The sequence below is a fragment of the Hyperoodon ampullatus genome (genome assembly GCF_949752795.1).
Source record: "Hyperoodon ampullatus genome assembly, chromosome: 10".
In the NCBI taxonomy this organism is placed as follows: domain Eukaryota; kingdom Metazoa; phylum Chordata; class Mammalia; order Artiodactyla; family Ziphiidae; genus Hyperoodon; species Hyperoodon ampullatus.
The window spans coordinates 21,890,472-21,908,710 of NC_136923.1; the positions used below are offsets into that span (position 1 = coordinate 21,890,472).

An 18,239-nucleotide genomic window follows, 5' to 3' on the forward strand; every position below is an offset into this window, starting at 1 on the left:
ATATTCCTCCCGGAGGAATCAGCCCTTGCTGATACAGCCACAGAATTCCTCCCAGGGCCGACAATCGCCGCACTACGTCTGGAATCAGTTTCTATAGGAACCGTTCCGCGTTCCTCCATAACTACGGGCTATCCTGGGCCCCAGGAAGTGACGTCAACGTTGTTCTTCGGTTCTTCCGTCTGTCGGCGGAAGTTTGGGCTCCGGGACTTGCCGGTTGTGTACGTGGAAGCAGCCAGCGCCTGCGCAGTCTGCGCCTTTCGTCTCAGCTGTGAGGAAAGCGCCAAGGGTAACGTCCCCGGCTCGGGGGAGACGTGCGGGGTCATGGCTCCCCGCTGACAGGGCCCGCCGAGTGGAGAAGGGGGCGAGGCTCTCCGTGGACCCTCCGCCGGGTCCGCGGCAGTCGACTTGTCCCTCGGCCTTCCAGTTCGGTGCTGCCGCTGCCGCCGCCAGCGGCTGAGGAGGGGATATGAGCTGGTTCAACGCCTCCCAGCTCTCCAGCTTCGCCAAGCAGGCCCTGTCTCAGGCCCAGAAGTCCATCGACAGGGTCCTGGACATCCAGGAAGAGGAGCCGAGCGCCTGGGCCGAGACCATTCCGTACGGAGAGCCGGGTAAGGGCGCGAGCGGCGGCGTCATTGCGCTCCCGCGGGCGTCTCTTCCGAGACCGACAGGTGAAGCGGCGGGGGTCGGGGAGTGGGGGCTCCCGCCTCGCTGAGCGACGGACTTTCTGATCAAGTCCTGGTCCCCAGCCCGGCCCCAAACCCTGCTCTGGCCTCTCAGTTGGTCTTTGCTCTGGTCCCGAGGGAGAACCCAGCCCTGGGTCCTTCCCTGCCCGTGGCCCCGGGTGGGGGCTGACGGGGACCTGATTCGGTGGTCGTGGCCCCGCGCCCTCCTTCCACGTCGGCCGCATCACAGGCCCTCGAACCCGGGCCGGCTGCGCGCTCGGGACGCTGTCCGAGCCCAATATCGGAATCAGTCCGCGGGGACGTGAAGAACAGTCGCGAACACTTAGCGGGTGCTGCGCGCCTCCTGGGCTCTGTATGGCCGTCTCTCCTGAAACAGCTCCTCGAGTTCTGGCGCTGCCCTCCGTGGTGCAGAGACGGCGCGGTCCCTTCCTCTGGGCCACTTCGCCCGCGGGAGGGTCGGGGGGTCGCGGCCCGCGACTTCGGGTCGCGTCGCGGTCTAGCCTCCAATCGCCTCGTCTCTCTTAGAGTCCCTGGGCTTCACTTTTCAGGGATCTTCAGCTGCTTTTAGCTCTAAGTCTAAGCAACAGTTTATCCTTTTTGGTGTGTGGGGTGCAGATTGGCCCGACTTTGGGGTTGTGAACCTCTGGGAGAAAGAATAAGTTATTCCTCACTACTCCTTTCTGGTTTCTGTTCCTCATTTTACGTCTTTGAGACGTCAGGACCTAAATTTGAGGTGCATGGTTTTAAGATATTTTGGCTCATGTGTTTATGTCACCATCCTGTTACTTTTTCCAAGATGTTATAGGATCTTGGTGGGAGGAGCTCCACTTCCTTTTTTCAGGCTACCCCACGTTTTGAATGTCTTAACTGTAAAAGAGACAGAATGTAAGTAGTAAATGTAAGGATACTCCTTTTATGAAATCCGGGGCTCGAATCCTGCTCTATAATTCTTTTTTTAAAAAATAAGTTATCCAGAATAGACTCAGGTTTTAGTGAAATGCCATAAATGTTGACTGATCACCTATGTTTTATGTCGCCGTCACTCAAAGATGACCAGTCTTCATAATGGAGTGATTTAAGTGGATGTCACATAACCCTGCGATTTATATAAAACTTTCTCCAACAGGCAAATTTGACTTCTGTCATTCGTTGCCATGACAATAAATTAAACTAATCAGAAGATTTAATTTTGCTTGTTCCTTTGTGTCTTTAATTTTGTTTTTCCCCCTTTTTTCACCGTTCTGATATACTGAACAAATGGATGTAAAACTGTATCCCCAAGCTAAAATTGCCTAGTTATCTCCGAAGTCATATTAAAGGATAGAATTTAGTATTGGGCTTGTTAGCTTTTAGGAGCTTTTAGGTACTTGTACTCTGCCCACCAGCTTTTTTTTTTTTTTTTTTTTTTTTTTTTTGCGGTACGCGGGCCTCTCGCTGTTGTGGCCTCTCCCGTTGCGGAGCACAGGCTCCGGACGCGCAGGCTCAGCGGCCATGGCTCAGGGGCCCAGCCGCTCCGCGGCATGTGGGATCCTCCCGGACCGGGGCACGAACCCGTGTCCCCTGCATCAGCAGGCGGACTCTCAACCCCTGCGCCACCAGGGAAGCCCTGCCCACCAGCTTTTAAGTGTTTGGGGTTTGTGATGATTCTGCTCAGCCACTTTTGAATTTAGAAATGGAAGAAATTCTTTTAAAGAAATGCTTTAAATATTTTAGCAAATATGCCATTTTTTGTTTATCATTGGGCTTTTCAGTAACATATTATTTGTATGACTGATAGAATTACCTTTTTTGCTCAGAAGATGGTTATTTTCTCCCTAGTGTTTTTAAAAAAAATCCTAGTGTAAACTGCTGTCTTTGTCAAAAAGCAATAATTTTTTTAAATGTGCATTTTTGAAATTCATATGACCTTCTATAATTGCTAACATAATTTGGAATTTAGCAAGAGAACAAAACTTTCTCAGAGTAGGTTTGGAGAGTGGGACTTGGAGAATGAGCTTGTCATTAAGTGGATGAAAATGAATTTGCCCTTTAGAAGTTACTGTTCCCATCAGTTTACTTTGATCTTTGAAAAAGGACATTTGTCACCAGTATTTTGGGTTCAGTTTTTGAGTGTTGCCATCTGTGTAGCTGATAACTATGTTTTATCATTGATATTACAAGAATAAAATTAATATGGAACTAATTGTATAGAAGGTAGATTCTATTTGCCATGACTACACATGACCTGTAAGTGAAGATACTGCCCGTTATTATGAGATGCATCATATGTATCTTGGACTTAGCATTGGTTATTAACACATACCATTACTTTATTCATTTGTTGTAGGAGGGAATAACATACTTGCTCCTGGTGAGCCAGGTTCAGTCTAGTCTTTCAGCTTTGCTCCTAGTTCCTCTTGGCAGATGCACACCAGTTTTCCTTTTTAAGGCCCAAAGTTAAACGATGAACTAATTAATTACGTAGTAAGCAAGGACTTCAACATGTCCCAATTACGGGTTGTATTCTGTAGGGTTTTAAAAAAACATATTTATATTGACTTATAGTAATGAGTGTAATTTAAATGCTTTATATATAGGTATAATTTTTTCTTTTTTAATATATATATATATTTTTTGTCAAAGGAATAAGTCCCCCTGTCAGTGGAGGATGGGATACTTCAACCTGGGGGTTAAAATCCAACACTGAACCTCAGAATCAACCGGTAGCCTCTCCTAAAGCAATTACAAAGCCAGTTCGGAGAACTGTGGTAGATGAATCTGAAAATTTCTTCAGTGCCTTTCTCTCTCCCACCGATGTCCAGACCATTCAGAAGAGTCCAGTGGTATCAAAACCACCAGCTAAATCACAGCGACCAGAAGAAGAAGTGAAAAGCACCTTACAGGAGTCCTTGCACGCTGGACAGTCAAGAACAACTGAAGCGGCTGAGTCGAAAGTAGAAGACTCTCCTCCATTTGTATCGGGGGAAACTCTGGCAGCCAGTACTCTGTCTCCTAAAACTGAGGGCAAGCATGAAGAAACTCTTAATAAAGAATCTGATACAAAGGTGTCAGCAGTACATTTGAAAGTATCTGAAAGTGTAATTAATGTGAAAACAACTAGGGAACATGTATCTAATATGCCTACACAGCCTCTCACAGCGGAAACAAAGGACATGGCTTTGGAATCTAAGGAGCAAAAACATGAAGACAGACAGAGCAATACACCTTCTCCTCCTGTTAGTACCTTCTCATCAGGTACTTCTACCACTAGTGATATTGAAGTTTTAGATCATGAAAGTGTAATAAGTGAGAGCTCAGCAAGTTCGAGACAAGAGACTACAGATTCAAAATCAAGTCTGCACTTGATGCAGACATCCTTTCAGCTTCTCTCAGCATCTGCTTGTCCTGAATATAATCGTTTAGATGATTTCCAAAAACTCACTGAGAGTTGCTGCTCATCTGATGCTTTTGAAAGAATAGACTCGTTTAGTGTACAGTCATTAGATAGCCGTAGTGTAAGCGAAATTAATTCAGATGATGAATTGTCAGGCAAGGGATATGCTTTAGTACCTATTATAGTTAATTCTTCAACTCCAAAGGCTAAAACAGTTGAATCTGTTGAAGGAAAACCTGAGGAAGCAAATGAAACATTAATTATGCCCACTGAAGAAACAGAAATGGAAGAAAGTGGACGAAGTGCAACTCCTGTTAACTGTGAACAGCCTGATATCTTGGTTTCTTCTACACCAGTAAATGAAGGGCATACTGTCCTAGACAAGGTGGCTGAGCAGCCCGAAGCTCCTGAAAGTGAGCCAGAAGCACTTTCTGAGAAGGAAGATGTATTCAAGGTAACTATAGGAAGTGGAAGGGGATTTTTTGATATGCTTTTCAGAGATTAAATCATTGGTTTATTTTTAATATTCAGTGATGCCTAATGGTTTGTACTGATTAAAAAAGACAAGCATTTTGCATTTAAGTGTGGTGTTAAGGATCTTAAACTTGAAGAATTATTGATGCTAAATTATTTGAAATTTCTCGGAGACAAGTATGGTAGCATAAGTTGATAGTTCAGTATAACTAAGCATAAAAAAGTTTCCATCTTAGACCTTTACTGTTGAGTCCTTATCACCTTAATATTCTCTTTTGCTGGACTCATTAATTTATTAGTTTGCAAGGGACTATCTTCTTATGTAAACAGATACCTTCAACTCCTTTGCAGATAGAGGTGCTCAAACCTAAATATTATATGATTTTTCTTATATCAAAAAAATTTTGCTTGTTCACATTATTTGTAGCAAATCTTGAATGAAAAATTTGGTCTCAGATCATTGGTGTTTTTCTGTTGTTATTAATTGCTTGTTTGTTTTTTATGTTGTTTTTGATATTTCCTATTGATAGCTATCTTAAATGAATAAGAAAGGGAAATGTCCAAGGATCAAAAGTGTTGTTTAGGAATGAAAATTGCTTTTACCTAATATGTAAACAAGGAAAGTGGTGTAAATTCTTTAACATTAAGTCACAGTTTTCGTTTTTCCTATGATTTTTAGCTGTAGAAATTGAGTTGGATCTGGCATCTTTAATAGACTCTTCTGAGATACAGGATATCTTGAAGAAATGTCCTCTAAGTGTCATGTATTGAATTATTTAAAGTAAAAAAAGTGCCAGATTCTGTTACCTAGGTTTAATATTATTCACAAACAAAATGCCATGCTCTAGCTATAATAGTTTGAATTGCTAGAAACCAACACTATTTATTATTAATAATATATTTTTGAACCATTGTTAGAAGGTAAGTGATTTCTAAGTTAATCTAGACCTAAATCAGGTAAGACTTTATTTATTTATTTTTTAGTACAAAAGGCACCATTCCTCCCCTCATACACAGTGTATCACTGCTTCAGCAGGACCTAAGGAATAAGATAGTCTAACCATTCCTTTTTGCTTAGCTTTATACTAATATATTCTGGAGATTTAAAAATTATATGCCTATCGATTTTCTAAAGTTAATTTCATTTTTTAAATGCAGTGTATCATGCTAAAAATGTTGCATGTTACATGTTTGGGTTGAAGAATAATATGGAGAAACAAACACTTGTATATCCAGTACCCAGATAAGATAGAGAACATTAGTAGAAGCTTTGAAGCCCCTCTTTGATCTTTTTGATTGCATCTCATCTCCTTTCCTTTTTTAGTGGTCATGTACCCTCTTCCCACATTTTTGCTATTGCAAACAAATTGCTGTAAATGTTCTTGTACACTTATGAAAGAGTTTTCTCCTCTGAGGTACACCTAAAAGTAGAATTTTCTACATGAAGGGGTATGTAGATCTTCAACTAGATATTGCTTAGCTGTTTTCCAAAGCGTTTTACCAAACCACCAACTAGGTGGTTGTAGTACTAATTTATACCCTCCTACCCACTGTGTGTGAGTTCTTGCTCTTCTGTGTCCGCTGTGTTCCCAGTTTTGTTTTTAATTCTTTTTATGAGATAATGCTGTTTTATTTATTACAGTGATTCGGTGGCCTTTACTTTTTCACCTGCATGTAAAAATGGTCTTTTAAAGTTAAATGTTGGACTTTTGTGTATTCTTCTTATCCAGACAGTTGAATTTCTGAATGAGAAACTGGATAAAAGGGAAGCTCAGTTATTATCTCTTAGTAAAGAAAAAGCACTTCTAGAAGAAGCTTATGATAATCTGAAAGAGTAAGTACTTTACAAATGTGAGGAATTTGACACATTTTGTAGTGGTCCATACACTTGGTTATTACTTAAGAATGTTTTTTAAATTAAAATGTTTTATATTTTAACTTGTTTATAATTATTGAGAATTGAATGCTATTTCCATTCTACCCTTAGAGATTACTTTTCTCCTCAAATTATCTTACTCTTTTACCACTGGCACTGAAGAAAGGTGTTTTGCAAAACAAAAACAAAAAAACCTCTTCCCCTTTGTTATTAATAATCTGTTAGTATTAGAGATTTAAAAGGTATATTTGGAGAAAACTGAGATTATAGTTTTAAAAAATACTGAGTACTAGTTTGCTTTAAGGAGCTGATTAGTAAAATGTGACACAATTAAGATTTAACAGTGAAAAGTTTTAGTTACCTTTTTGTATTTTTTACATATCATGTATTGGTGACATTTTCAATTTCTAATGGGTTTTATTGAAGTGTTTTAAAATAAATTAAGCAGGTAATTTTTCTCTTAAAAGTTAACAGGCCTAAAATTACTCTATTTTAGTAACGTGTATGTTGAAGATAATGTTAGTTTTTTTTTTTTTTGCAAACTGAACTCATCTATTAACTTTAGAATATATAAACAAGTATTTTCAGTCTCAGTATTATTTTAAATTTAGTGAAATGATCAGAGTGAAAGAAGAGAGCAGCAGCATTTCTTCCTTGAAAGATGAGTTTACTCAAAGAATTGCAGAAGCAGAAAAGAAAGTTCAGCTAGCCTGCAAAGAGAGAGATGCTGCTAAAAAGGTAATGGAAGTTTAAAATAATATTAAATACTCTACAGAGACATATTTTTTTGAGGAATGCATTATTATTTTGGTACGGGAAAAACGAAGTAAGATTAAAAGGATACCACGTAGTATATTAACACTTAGATTTTAGATTTTTCGCATCTCTAGGATTACAGACTTTTGATACTTTGAAAAAAATCTAAGCCAGTATTTGTATAATTTATGTGTAAGTCCTTGCAAGATACATAGCAAGGATCTTAGTTTTATAAATGATAAGTCCATCAAAATAAATAACACTTAAATCTAAATGGCACTCTATAAATTTTAAAAATTACCATTAGTCTCATTTGTTATTTTTCCCTTCCGCTTCAAACACACACACACACACACACACACACACATATATATATATATATATATACTCCTTCAAGTCAAAGTAATTTTAAAATAAAAATTCCTAATGATTAGTGACATTGAATATTAGAATAAAATGTTGATTTATTCTAATGTAGGATTTCTCAACCTCAGCACTACTGACATTTTGGGCTGGATAATTTTATATTGTATGGAACTGTCCTGTGCATTGTAGGGTATTCACCAGCATCCCAGGCCCCTACCTACAAGATGCCAGTATCACCCTTCCCTCCTCAACCCCAACCTAATCCCCCCTCAGTTGTGATAATTGAAAATGTTACCAGACATTGCCAAATGTCCCCTTGGGAGCAAAATTGCTCCTGATTGGGAACTATTTGTTCTAATTCTTATAATTTGGAACAGTTGGCTGTTTCAGATATTGGTAACCAATTAAGGTTAGTAATTATTGCTTGTATCCCAAGTATTATAACATTTCTCAGTATTTGCCCTTCTGAGGTTGTTTTCCCCCTTCTTGACAAATGTCAATGTTAATATTTATAATTTTTCTCTATATATTCTTACAGAAAAGAAATATGATATACTTCTATCTGCTTGGTTGCTTTAATTAGCAACTTTAATTAGTATCATTTCAGACACTAATAATAACCTGAGACTATCTAACCAACTTAACTCTTTGTGTTCTTGCTCTATTCCATCTGAATACAGTACAAAAAGTAGATTTTAAGTAATGTTTGTTTTCTGTAGTGCACTTTGAATTACAGATCTAAAATAGATCTAAACCATTAATTATAGCTGGAAAAAACTTGGGTCCTACGTTTTAACACATTTTATGTGTACTGCCATGTATGAACCCCCTGCTTAGGATCCATAGGAAATTCAAAGGTGAATTTAATTACCTTAAGTGAAGAGTTTGCTTTTCTACTGTTGGAAGACAAATAATGTCAACAAATGTATAGTAGTAGGCAGTTGAATAAGCACTTTGAAATGGTATCATGGAGGATGAATTTTGATCAGAGGAACTGAGGAAGATTTCATGGAAGACATGACATTCTTACTGGACCTTTGATGGATGAAATTTTGACAGTTGGAAATGGACATCAATGTTGTGGATAGTTCAGAGCATGGGCTTTAAAGATTCACAGACCTGGGTTTAAGTTATGACTATACCACTTCATAGCTCTCTGACCTTCAAAGTTTACTCAAGCTTTCTCAGTCTTAATTTTCTTATTTGTGTAGTTGAATAGTACAAGTGCCTCCCTCCCAGGATTGTTGTAAGGATTAAATGATAATGGATACAAAGCATGGTTTAAATACCTAATAAATGTTAGTTTATTTTAGCTATTTTTAGTTTCAGAGCATCATAAAAACCAAGTTTAAAATCATAGCACACTTTTCATATCACCATACTTCTCCATTGTAGTTTTAAAAGATAAAATGTCTTAACATGTTTCTGCTGAATCTCTGCTTTATTAAAGTAGATCGAACCTTATGAAATTATGTTTTTTCTCTCAGTTCACAACATGTTTGTAAGTGCAGTGAGTTTCAGATGAGGAAAAGGAATACAGTGAAAAATGGAGATACACTAGTTGAATGTTTCAAAAATAATGCTTAACCTGTAGAAAATATGTGTAGAGATACTCAAAAAGAGTATTGTAAGTTAACTTCTTCTCATTTCCATTTCCATATTAAAACCTGTTTATGTCTGAATTCAGGTCTTCTGTCATTTTCAAAGTTGTTCACTTACTCTTAATTAACCAAGGTAATATAAACTCAGGTTAACAGTACAAAACTTACGGATTCTTACTGAGAATGTGATTATTTGGATATGGAAAAATATGCCCAGAATGAGAGTAATGCTTTATGTTACTCATATTCTTTCTTTTTTAATTAGGAAATCAAAAGTATAAAAGAAGAACTTGCTACTAGATTAAATAGTAGTGAAACGGCAGACCTTTTGAAAGAGAAAGATGAGCAGATCCGAGGGTTAATGGAAGAAGGTATGTAAAATATTTAGTTGGTTATGAAAAATATTGTGAGAACAGGAAGATAGCACGTGACTAGCTGCTGCTTCCTAATGAAAAAATATTGGAAGCAAGAGCGGTTTGGACTTAAACCTCAGAAATGGTAGGCAACAATTCATGGAAGAACGGGGGGCAAGCTGTAGAGAGGTGGAGGTATAATGTATGTAGCTTTTTGTTTCTAGGGAGGTAAGAAAATAACTCCTTGAGAAATAGAATTTTGTGCTTCCCTAAGAAAGCTTCTAACAGGTTTTAGAGCCCTCATTTCAACCAAGATATTTGAAAGTTGTAATTCTGGAGTTTATATAGTATCTGAATCTCTAGCTTGGATACTATGTGCTATCATTTTATTGTTCTGGCATTTGATAGTGAATTTTTTCTTACATTCATGTTTTAATTTTTTTTTTTTTTTTTTTTTTTTTTTTTTTTTTTTTTTTTTTTTTATGGTACGCGGGCCTCTCACTGTTGTGGCCTCTCCCATTGCGAAGCACAGGCTCCGGACGCGCAGGCTCAGCAGCCATGGCTCACGGGCCCAGCCGCTCTGCGGCATGTGGGATCTTCCCGGACCGGGGCACGAACCCATGTCCCCTACATTGGCAGGCGGACTCTCAACCACTGCGCCACCAGGGAAGCCCCAGTGATGTTGTTACAGCCTTTTTTTGTTTGTTTGTTTGTTTTTTTTTGCGGTACGCGGGCTTCTCACTGCTGTGGCCTCTCCCGTTGCGGAGCACAGGCTCCGGACGCGCAGGCTCAGCGGCCATGGCTCACGGGCCCAGCCGCTCCGCGGCATGTGGGATCTTCCCAGACCGGGGCACGAACCCGCGTCCCCCGCATCGGCAGGCGGACTCGCAACCACTGCGCCACCAGGGAAGCCCTCATGTTTTAATTTTTTAATTATTAAGTACTTTCTCTATGAAAAGATTCATAATTAACCGGGTTATAAAAATTAAAGATTCTTCATGAGATAAAACATTACAGTTGGACATTGAATTAATTTCTTTCTGTAATGTCATAGGAAAGAAGGTAGTTTTGGAAAGGATGGTTAAATAAATTTTTCTTTTTCTTAAAGTTTTTTAGTTATAAGAGTAATGCTTGCTACTTGCAGAAAATTTTGAAGTTATAGGAAGTATATGAAGAAAGAGAAAAAATAGATCATAATTCAATTTTATAAGGAAATACTAATTTCTTCTAGTTCCTTTTTAATGCATTTTATTACATTTTTAAACATAATTAAGATCATACATGTAATTTGCAGTGTTCTTTCTTTTACTGTTCCCTATGCCGTTAAATTTTTTTTTTTTTTTTTTTGCGGTACGCGGGCCTCTCACTGCCACGGCCTCTCCCGCCGCGGAGCACAGGCTCCGGACGCGCAGGCCCAGCGGCCATGGCTCACGGGCCCAGCCACTCCGCGGCACGCGGGACCCCCCAGACCGGGGCACGAACCTGCGTCCCCTGCATCGGCAGGCGGACCCCCAACCACTGCGCCACCAGGGAAGCCCCGTTAAATGTTTTGACGCCAATATTAATGGCTGTGTTAAAGTCCATTATATGGCTATATTATAATTTGTTTTACTCTTCCTAAGGTTATACATTTATTTCTAAAATGTTAATATTACAAATAGTAGTGGGATGAACATTTCTGTACTTAAATCACTGCACTTAAGTCCAGAGTAAGTGTTTGAGGACAATTGGAAATAATCACTTCATTTGAAAAAATTAGTTTTCCCCAATTTTTCTTTTTCATTTATTCAGCTAATATTTAACAGTTAATGTCAGATATTGTGCTTGATATAGTAATAAATATGACACATTCCCTGTCCTTTAGGAACTTATAGTTTAATGAGAGGGAAATATAGGTACACAGATAATTATAAAGCAATCTTAGCACTAAAACGCATGAAACACATAATTGTATCTCAAGACATCTTGCAGTCAGATACTGTCTTGTGTTACAACATTAGAGACTGAGGGGACGGCTAAGTACATGGTTTCATAATTTTTAAAAATTATTAAGAATATTAATATCAAATTTCACTTTGAATTTACTAATTTAATCGGGGAGTGAGCTGATGTTTTCTTTTGCTTAATGAATTTCTTTATAGAGAAAATAGAATGATTTCATCTATGGGTATATTCACATACTGCTTCTGTATACCCTAAAAGTATTTTTTAACTCAGAGCTGAAGAGCTGAAAGTCTCAAAGCTGAGAATGCGTTACAGTGAGTAACTGATTACTTCATTACCTAGAGTCATCAACTGTTAACATCTAGCCACACCTCCTCCGTATCTTTCTGCACACGCATATACTACCCTTTTGCCAAACCACTTGAAAGTAGGTGATAGATATCATTCCACTCTTAAATTCTTTTTTTATCCAGCTTTATTGAGGTATAATTGAGAAATAAAAGTTGTATGTATTTAAGGTGTACAATGTGATTTTTTATATATGTATATATTATGAAATGATTACCACAATCAAGCTAATTAATGTATCAGTCACTTCACACACTTTGTGATGAGAACACTTTTAAGATCTACTCTTCTTAGCAAGTTATGGGTGTACCATACAGTATTATTAACTTTAGCCGTCATGCTATAAATTAGAGCTGTAGAACATATTCATCTTACATGATTGAAACTTTGTACTCCTTGACCAACATCTCTCCATTTCCGCCACCCACTAGCCCTTGGTAACCACCATTCTGTTCTCTGCTTCTACAAATTCAACTTTTTTTATATTCCACATATAAATGAGATCATGCCATATTTGTGTCTGGTTTCTTTCATCCTCTAGGTTCATCCATGTTTTCACAAATGGCAAGATTTTTTTTAAAGCTAAATAATATTTTATTTATATCTATATCTATATTTATATCTTACCTATCTATCTATCTATCTATATCTATCTATCTATCTATATATATATAGGTCTATCTATCTGTATCACATTTTCTTTATCCATTTATCCATTGACGGAAACTTAGATTGTTTCCATACCTGGGCTATTGTAAATAAGGCTACAGTGAACAGGGGTGCAGATATCTCTTTGAGATACTGATTTCATTACTTTTGGATATATATATTCAGAAGTGGGATCAGTGGATCATATGATAGTTCTATTTTTAATTTTTTGAGGAGTCTTCATACTGTTATCCATAGTGGCTGTACCAATTTACATTGCCACCACTAGTACACAAGGGTTCTCTTCACATCCTCTCCAGTATTCATCTTTTGTCTTTTTGATAATGGCTGGCCCAACAGGTGTGAGGTGACATCTCATTTTAGTGTTGATTTGCATTTCCCTGATGGTTAGTGATGTTGAGCACCTTCTTGTATACCTGTTGCCCATTTGTATGCCTTTTTTGAGAAATGCCTATTCATGTCTTTAGCCCATTTTCAAAATTGGCTTAATTGTTTTTTTGTTATCAAGTTCTGTGATTTCTTACATATTTTGGTTATGAATCCCTTATTAGTGTACAGTTTGCACATATTTTCTTCCATTCTTCATGCTGTCTCTTCACTTTGTTTCCTTTGCTGTGCAGTAGTTTTTTAGTTTGATGCAATCTCATATATCTGTTTTTGCTTTTGTAGCCTATGCTTTTGGAATCATATCCAAAAAATAATTCCCAAGCCTTATGTCAGAAAGCTTTTCCCTTATGTTTTCTTCTAATAGTTTTACTGTTTCAGATCTTACATTTGAGTCTTTAATCTATTTTGAGTTGATTTTTGTGTATGATGTGTGATGGGGTACCATTTCATTTTTCTGAATATGCATATCCCAATGCCATTTATTGATGAGACTGTCCTTTCCTCATTGTGTGTTCTTGGCATCCTTGTTGAAGATAACTTGTCTGTAAATACATGGATTATTTCTGGGCTCTCCATTTTGTTCCATTGGCCTATATGTTTGTTTTTATGCCAGTACCATACTGTTGATTACTATAGCTTAGTAATATGTTTTGAAATAAGGAAATGTGATACCTCCAGCTTTGTTCTTGCTCAGGTTTACTTCAGCTATTTGAGGTCTTTTGCAGTTCCATTTGACTTTTAGGGTTGTTGTTTCTATTTTTGTGAAAAGTGCTGTTGGAATTTTGATACGAATTGCATTGAATCTGTAGTCTACTCCTCAGTTCTTCAGTCTGCATCTCTCAAGGACAAGTACATTTTTTTCTTGACGAGCACAACATCATAATCACACTGAAGAAAATCAGCATTAATTCAGAAGTGTATTCCAGCATGTATTGCACCATTTATCTCAATTGTCTCTAAAAATAACTCTCATACCTGGTTATTTGTTCTGCCCCAAAATCCAATCAAAGTTTGTTCATTGCATCTGGCCTTTATGTTCTTTTAGTCCTCCAGCAATCTAGGATATCTTTTTCATGATATCAAAGATTTTATAGAGTCCAGTTGTCCCACTGAATGCCCCATGTTCAGGAATTTGTCACTTTCTTCGTGATTAGATTCAGATCAGATTTCTAGTAAGAAATATAATAGGTGATATTGTGCACCTACCACTCCACCACATCAGTGGACTCATAATGTCAGGCTGTAGCACAATTAGTGATGTCAAAACTGAATGTTTGGTTAAGGTGGTGACCAGGTTTCTCTATTGTAAGAGCACATTTTTTTCCCTTTGTAATTTATAATATGTGGGAGTGATTCTTTAAGACTGTAAATATCCTGTTCCCACACCATCCTTCTACCTAGTAATTTTAGCATTTATGGCTTATGCTGTCCAAATCAGTTTAACATTTGACTGTTACAGCATTGTGATTTTTCAAATATTCTGTCATTTTATGTCACTGGTTAGTTAAAACATTCTATTCACATTCTTAGAGAATCATCATTATTTGAATTTATACTTTTTTGCCATTGCCAGGAGAAAAACTTTCAAAACAGCAGCTGCATAATTCTAACATCATTAAGAAATTAAGAGCTAAAGACAGAGAAAATGAAAATATTATTGCAAAGCTGAACAAAAAAGTTAAAGAGCTAGAAGAAGAGTTACAACATTTAAAACAGGTGAATATTAACCATTCTCTGCACATATATATTGTTATTACTTCCAGTATGAACATATGGCCATGGTTTATAAAACATTTAGGATGATTTATTGAGGTATATCATTTGGAAAGAATTTTTCAAGCAATTTAATAGTGAATGTTGGGACTTCCCTGGCAATCCAGGGAAGCTGCCGTGCTTCCACTGCCGGGGGCGCCGGTTTGGTCCCCGGTCAGGGAACTAATAAGATATCACATACCCTGTGGCGTGGCCAAAAAAAAAAAAAAAAAGAAGTGAATGTTAAGATTCTTCTTTGTTATTATAATACTTGAGATTCGTGGAATACAGTTATTTCCTGTGGTGTTTTTTATTGAAAAATACGTTTGTTTTTATAATATAGGTCCTTGATGGCAAAGAAGAGGTTGAGAAACAACATAGAGAAAATATTAAGAAACTAAATTCTGTGGTAGAACGCCAAGAGAAGGATCTTGGCCGACTTCAAGTAGACATGAATGAACTTGAAGAAAAGAACCGAAGTATTCAAGCTGCTCTTGATAGTGCATACAAGTAAGAAAATGAACAAATGTGCAACTCACTTAAAATCAGTTATCAGAGCAGGATGTTGAAGAAACACTTTTTTCATTATCTGATCACTAGTAACATTTATAAACTTACCTATATGTGAACTTGTGACCGGTTAAAGCAAATTCGACAGAGAGTCCTCACTGTAGTCACTGTTTACTGTGTGAACTCTTCCTCATTCTGTAGATCTCATGGAAATCTACCTGGAAACTTCATTAATTTGGTCATGTAATTAACTATATTATTTTAACTTAAAAATCATCTATTTAATTTTTTAAGAGAACTTACTGATCTCCACAAAGCCAATGCTGCAAAGGATAGTGAGGCCCAGGAAGCTGCTCTAAGTCGTGAAATGAGAGCTAAAGAAGAACTTTCTGCAGCACTGGAGAAGGCCCAGGAAGGAGCCCGTCAGCAGCAAGAAACATTAGTGATTCAAGTAAGCATTAGATGAAAAATTAGTCTTTAAAATCTTTGTGCTTCTGCAAAATAAAGAATCTGTTAATTTGAATCAAACCTTATGTAGTGGCACATGTGTTACATTTTCTTTATAATCCTGTTGGGCTTATTTTCTAAGAGTACTGGATTGTGCCAAGCTTAATCAATTGTGTGTTTTTTAAACTGTTGTTAAAGTGATGCTTACATTATACCAGTATTGCTTATTTTGGGGGGGGAATTTCAGACTTATTTGAGAACACTGTGAAATCTAGGGATGTTCTTACCAGGGAAATGCATGAATGCAGATAAATACTAAACATTGCATATAATTTCAGGAGAATCTGTTTAACTCCTGAGCTCATTCATAGCATCTGTGGGAGTCCATGGACCTCAAATGAAGGAAGAAAACCAACATTTGTCAGGCTTTGTCTTATAAAATCATCATTTGATAGATATTTGGGTTATTTACACTTTTAAATTTTATTTATTTTTATTGAGGTGTAGTTGATTGATGTATAGTATTATGTAAATTTCAGGTGTACAACGTAGTAATTCACAATTTTTAAAGGTTATACTCCATTTTTAGTTATTATCAAATATTGGCTATATTCCCTGTGTTGTACAATATATCCTTGTAGCTTATTTATTTTATACATAGTAGTTTGTACCTCTTAGTCCCCTACTTCTAATTTTCTCCTCCCCACTTCTCTCTTCCCTCTGATAACCACTAGTTTGTTCTCTAAATCTGAGTCTGTTTCTTTTTTGTTATATTTACTAGTTTTATTTTTTAGATTCCACATATAAATGATATTATACAGTGTTTGTTGTTCTCTGACTTATGTTACTAATCATCCATGTTGTTGCACATGGCAAAATTTGAGTCTTTTTTATGGCTGAGTAATATTCCACTATATATATACCATATACTATGTATGTATATACACACACACACCATATATATATATATATATATATATATATATATGTATATGTATGTATATATCTCCATTCATCTGTTGATGGACACTTAGGTTGCTTCCATATCTTGGCTATTGTAAATAATGCTGCTATGAACATTGGGGTGCCTGTATCTTTTCAAATTAGTGTTTTCATTTCCTTTGGATATATACCCAGAAGTCTTTACACTTTTTGGTTATTATGAATAATGCTGCTATAAACATTAATTTACGAATTTTTATGTGAACACATATTTTAAATTCTCTTAGATATACACCCTTGGGTCATATGGTAATCCTTTGTTTAACTTTTTCAGGAACTATCAAACTTTTCCACAGCTGCTGAACCATTTTATGTTCCCACCAACCATGTATGAGGGTTTCAGTTTCTCTACATTCTTGCCAGTATTTGTCATTGTCTTTTTTTTTTTTCATTATAGCCCTTTTAGGGGTGTAAAATGGTATCTGAGTGTGGTACTGATTTACATTCCCTTATTGATTAATGATGTTGAGCATCTTTTTATGTGCTTATTGACCATTTATGTATCTCCTTTGGAGAAATTTATTCAAATGTTTAAATCCTTTGCCCATTTTTTATATTATCTTTTTATTGTTCATTTGTAAGAGTTCTTTGTATATTCTGCATATTAGACCCTTATCAAATGTAGGATTTGCAAATATTTTCTCCCATTCTATAGGTTGTCTTTCACTTTCTTCATAGTGTCCTTTGATACACAAAAGTTCAATAAATTTTGATGAAGTCCAGCTTACCTGTTTTTATTTCTGTTGCTTGTGCTTTGGGCATCACATTTAAGAAACTGTTGCCTAATTCAACATCATGCAGGTTTTCACCTGTTTCTTTCTACAGTTCTTATAGTCTTAGCTCTCACATTTAGATCTTTTATATGTGAATATCAAATTGTTCCAGCACTACTTGTTGAAAAGACTATTCTTCCCTCATTGACCTCAGTGCACTTTTGATTTAATTTCACAGGGATATGTAAAACATTTACATGATTCCTAAGTGTGAAAGCTGTAAAACAAAATATATTAAGATAACATTTACTTCCAACTTAGCCCCTCCCTATTCCTTTTCTTTGCCTGTAAATAACCATTTTATTAGTGTTTCTATTTGTAAATGCAAGAAAACATACATATCTACATTTACTTATATACCCCCCCACATATATATACACACCTACACTTATACACACATTTGTTTGTATCTCTCTCATCCTTCCTACATAAAATATAGTTTACTATTTATACTGTTTTACAGCTTGCTTTACTTACCTAATAAAACATCCTGGTGATCATTCCATGGTAGAGCATAGAGCTTTTTAAAAAATTCCTTTTGGGCTTCCCTGGTGGCGCAGTGGTTGAGAGTCCGCCTGCCGATGCAGGGGACACGGGTTCGTGCCCCGGTCTGGGAAGATCCCACATGCCGCGGAGCGGTTGGGCCTGTGAGCCATGGCCGTTGAGCCTGTGCGTCCGGAGCCTGTGCTCCGCAACGGGAGAGGCCACAACAGTGAGAGGCCCACATACCGCAAAAAAAAAAAAATTCCTTTTTATAGTTTTATAGTATATCATTGTGTGAATATACCATTCAGTCAGTTCCTATTAATGGATATTTGGGTTGTTTCTGATATTTTGCTGTTGTAAATTACACCATGGTCCATACACCCCTTGTGCTTCTGCCACTCCCTCACTGGGATAGATAAAATATTAATATTTTAAATTA

General features: G+C 37.1%; 1 protein-coding gene across 2 annotated transcripts in view; it reads left to right on the plus strand.

Moving 5' to 3' along the window:
• Positions 1 to 466: 466 nt before the first annotated feature.
• Positions 467 to 18,239, plus strand: part of TMF1 (TATA element modulatory factor 1) — a gene marked incomplete at both ends in the record, with an annotated part of 28,430 nt that continues 10,657 nt past the window's right edge. The window contains 8 exons of one of the 2 annotated variants that reach the window (XM_079712121.1): positions 467 to 608; positions 3,306 to 4,523; positions 6,265 to 6,364; positions 7,018 to 7,144; positions 9,395 to 9,500; positions 14,404 to 14,546; positions 14,926 to 15,092; positions 15,387 to 15,543. In XM_079712121.1, coding sequence (XP_079568247.1) covers positions 467 to 608; positions 3,306 to 4,523; positions 6,265 to 6,364; positions 7,018 to 7,144; positions 9,395 to 9,500; positions 14,404 to 14,546; positions 14,926 to 15,092; positions 15,387 to 15,543 — 2,160 coding nt within the window. Of the gene's footprint in view, positions 609 to 3,305; positions 4,524 to 6,260; positions 6,365 to 7,017; positions 7,145 to 9,394; positions 9,501 to 14,403; positions 14,547 to 14,925; positions 15,093 to 15,386; positions 15,544 to 18,239 lie in introns of both variants that reach the window. The other variant, XM_079712122.1, reaches the window with a different exon arrangement.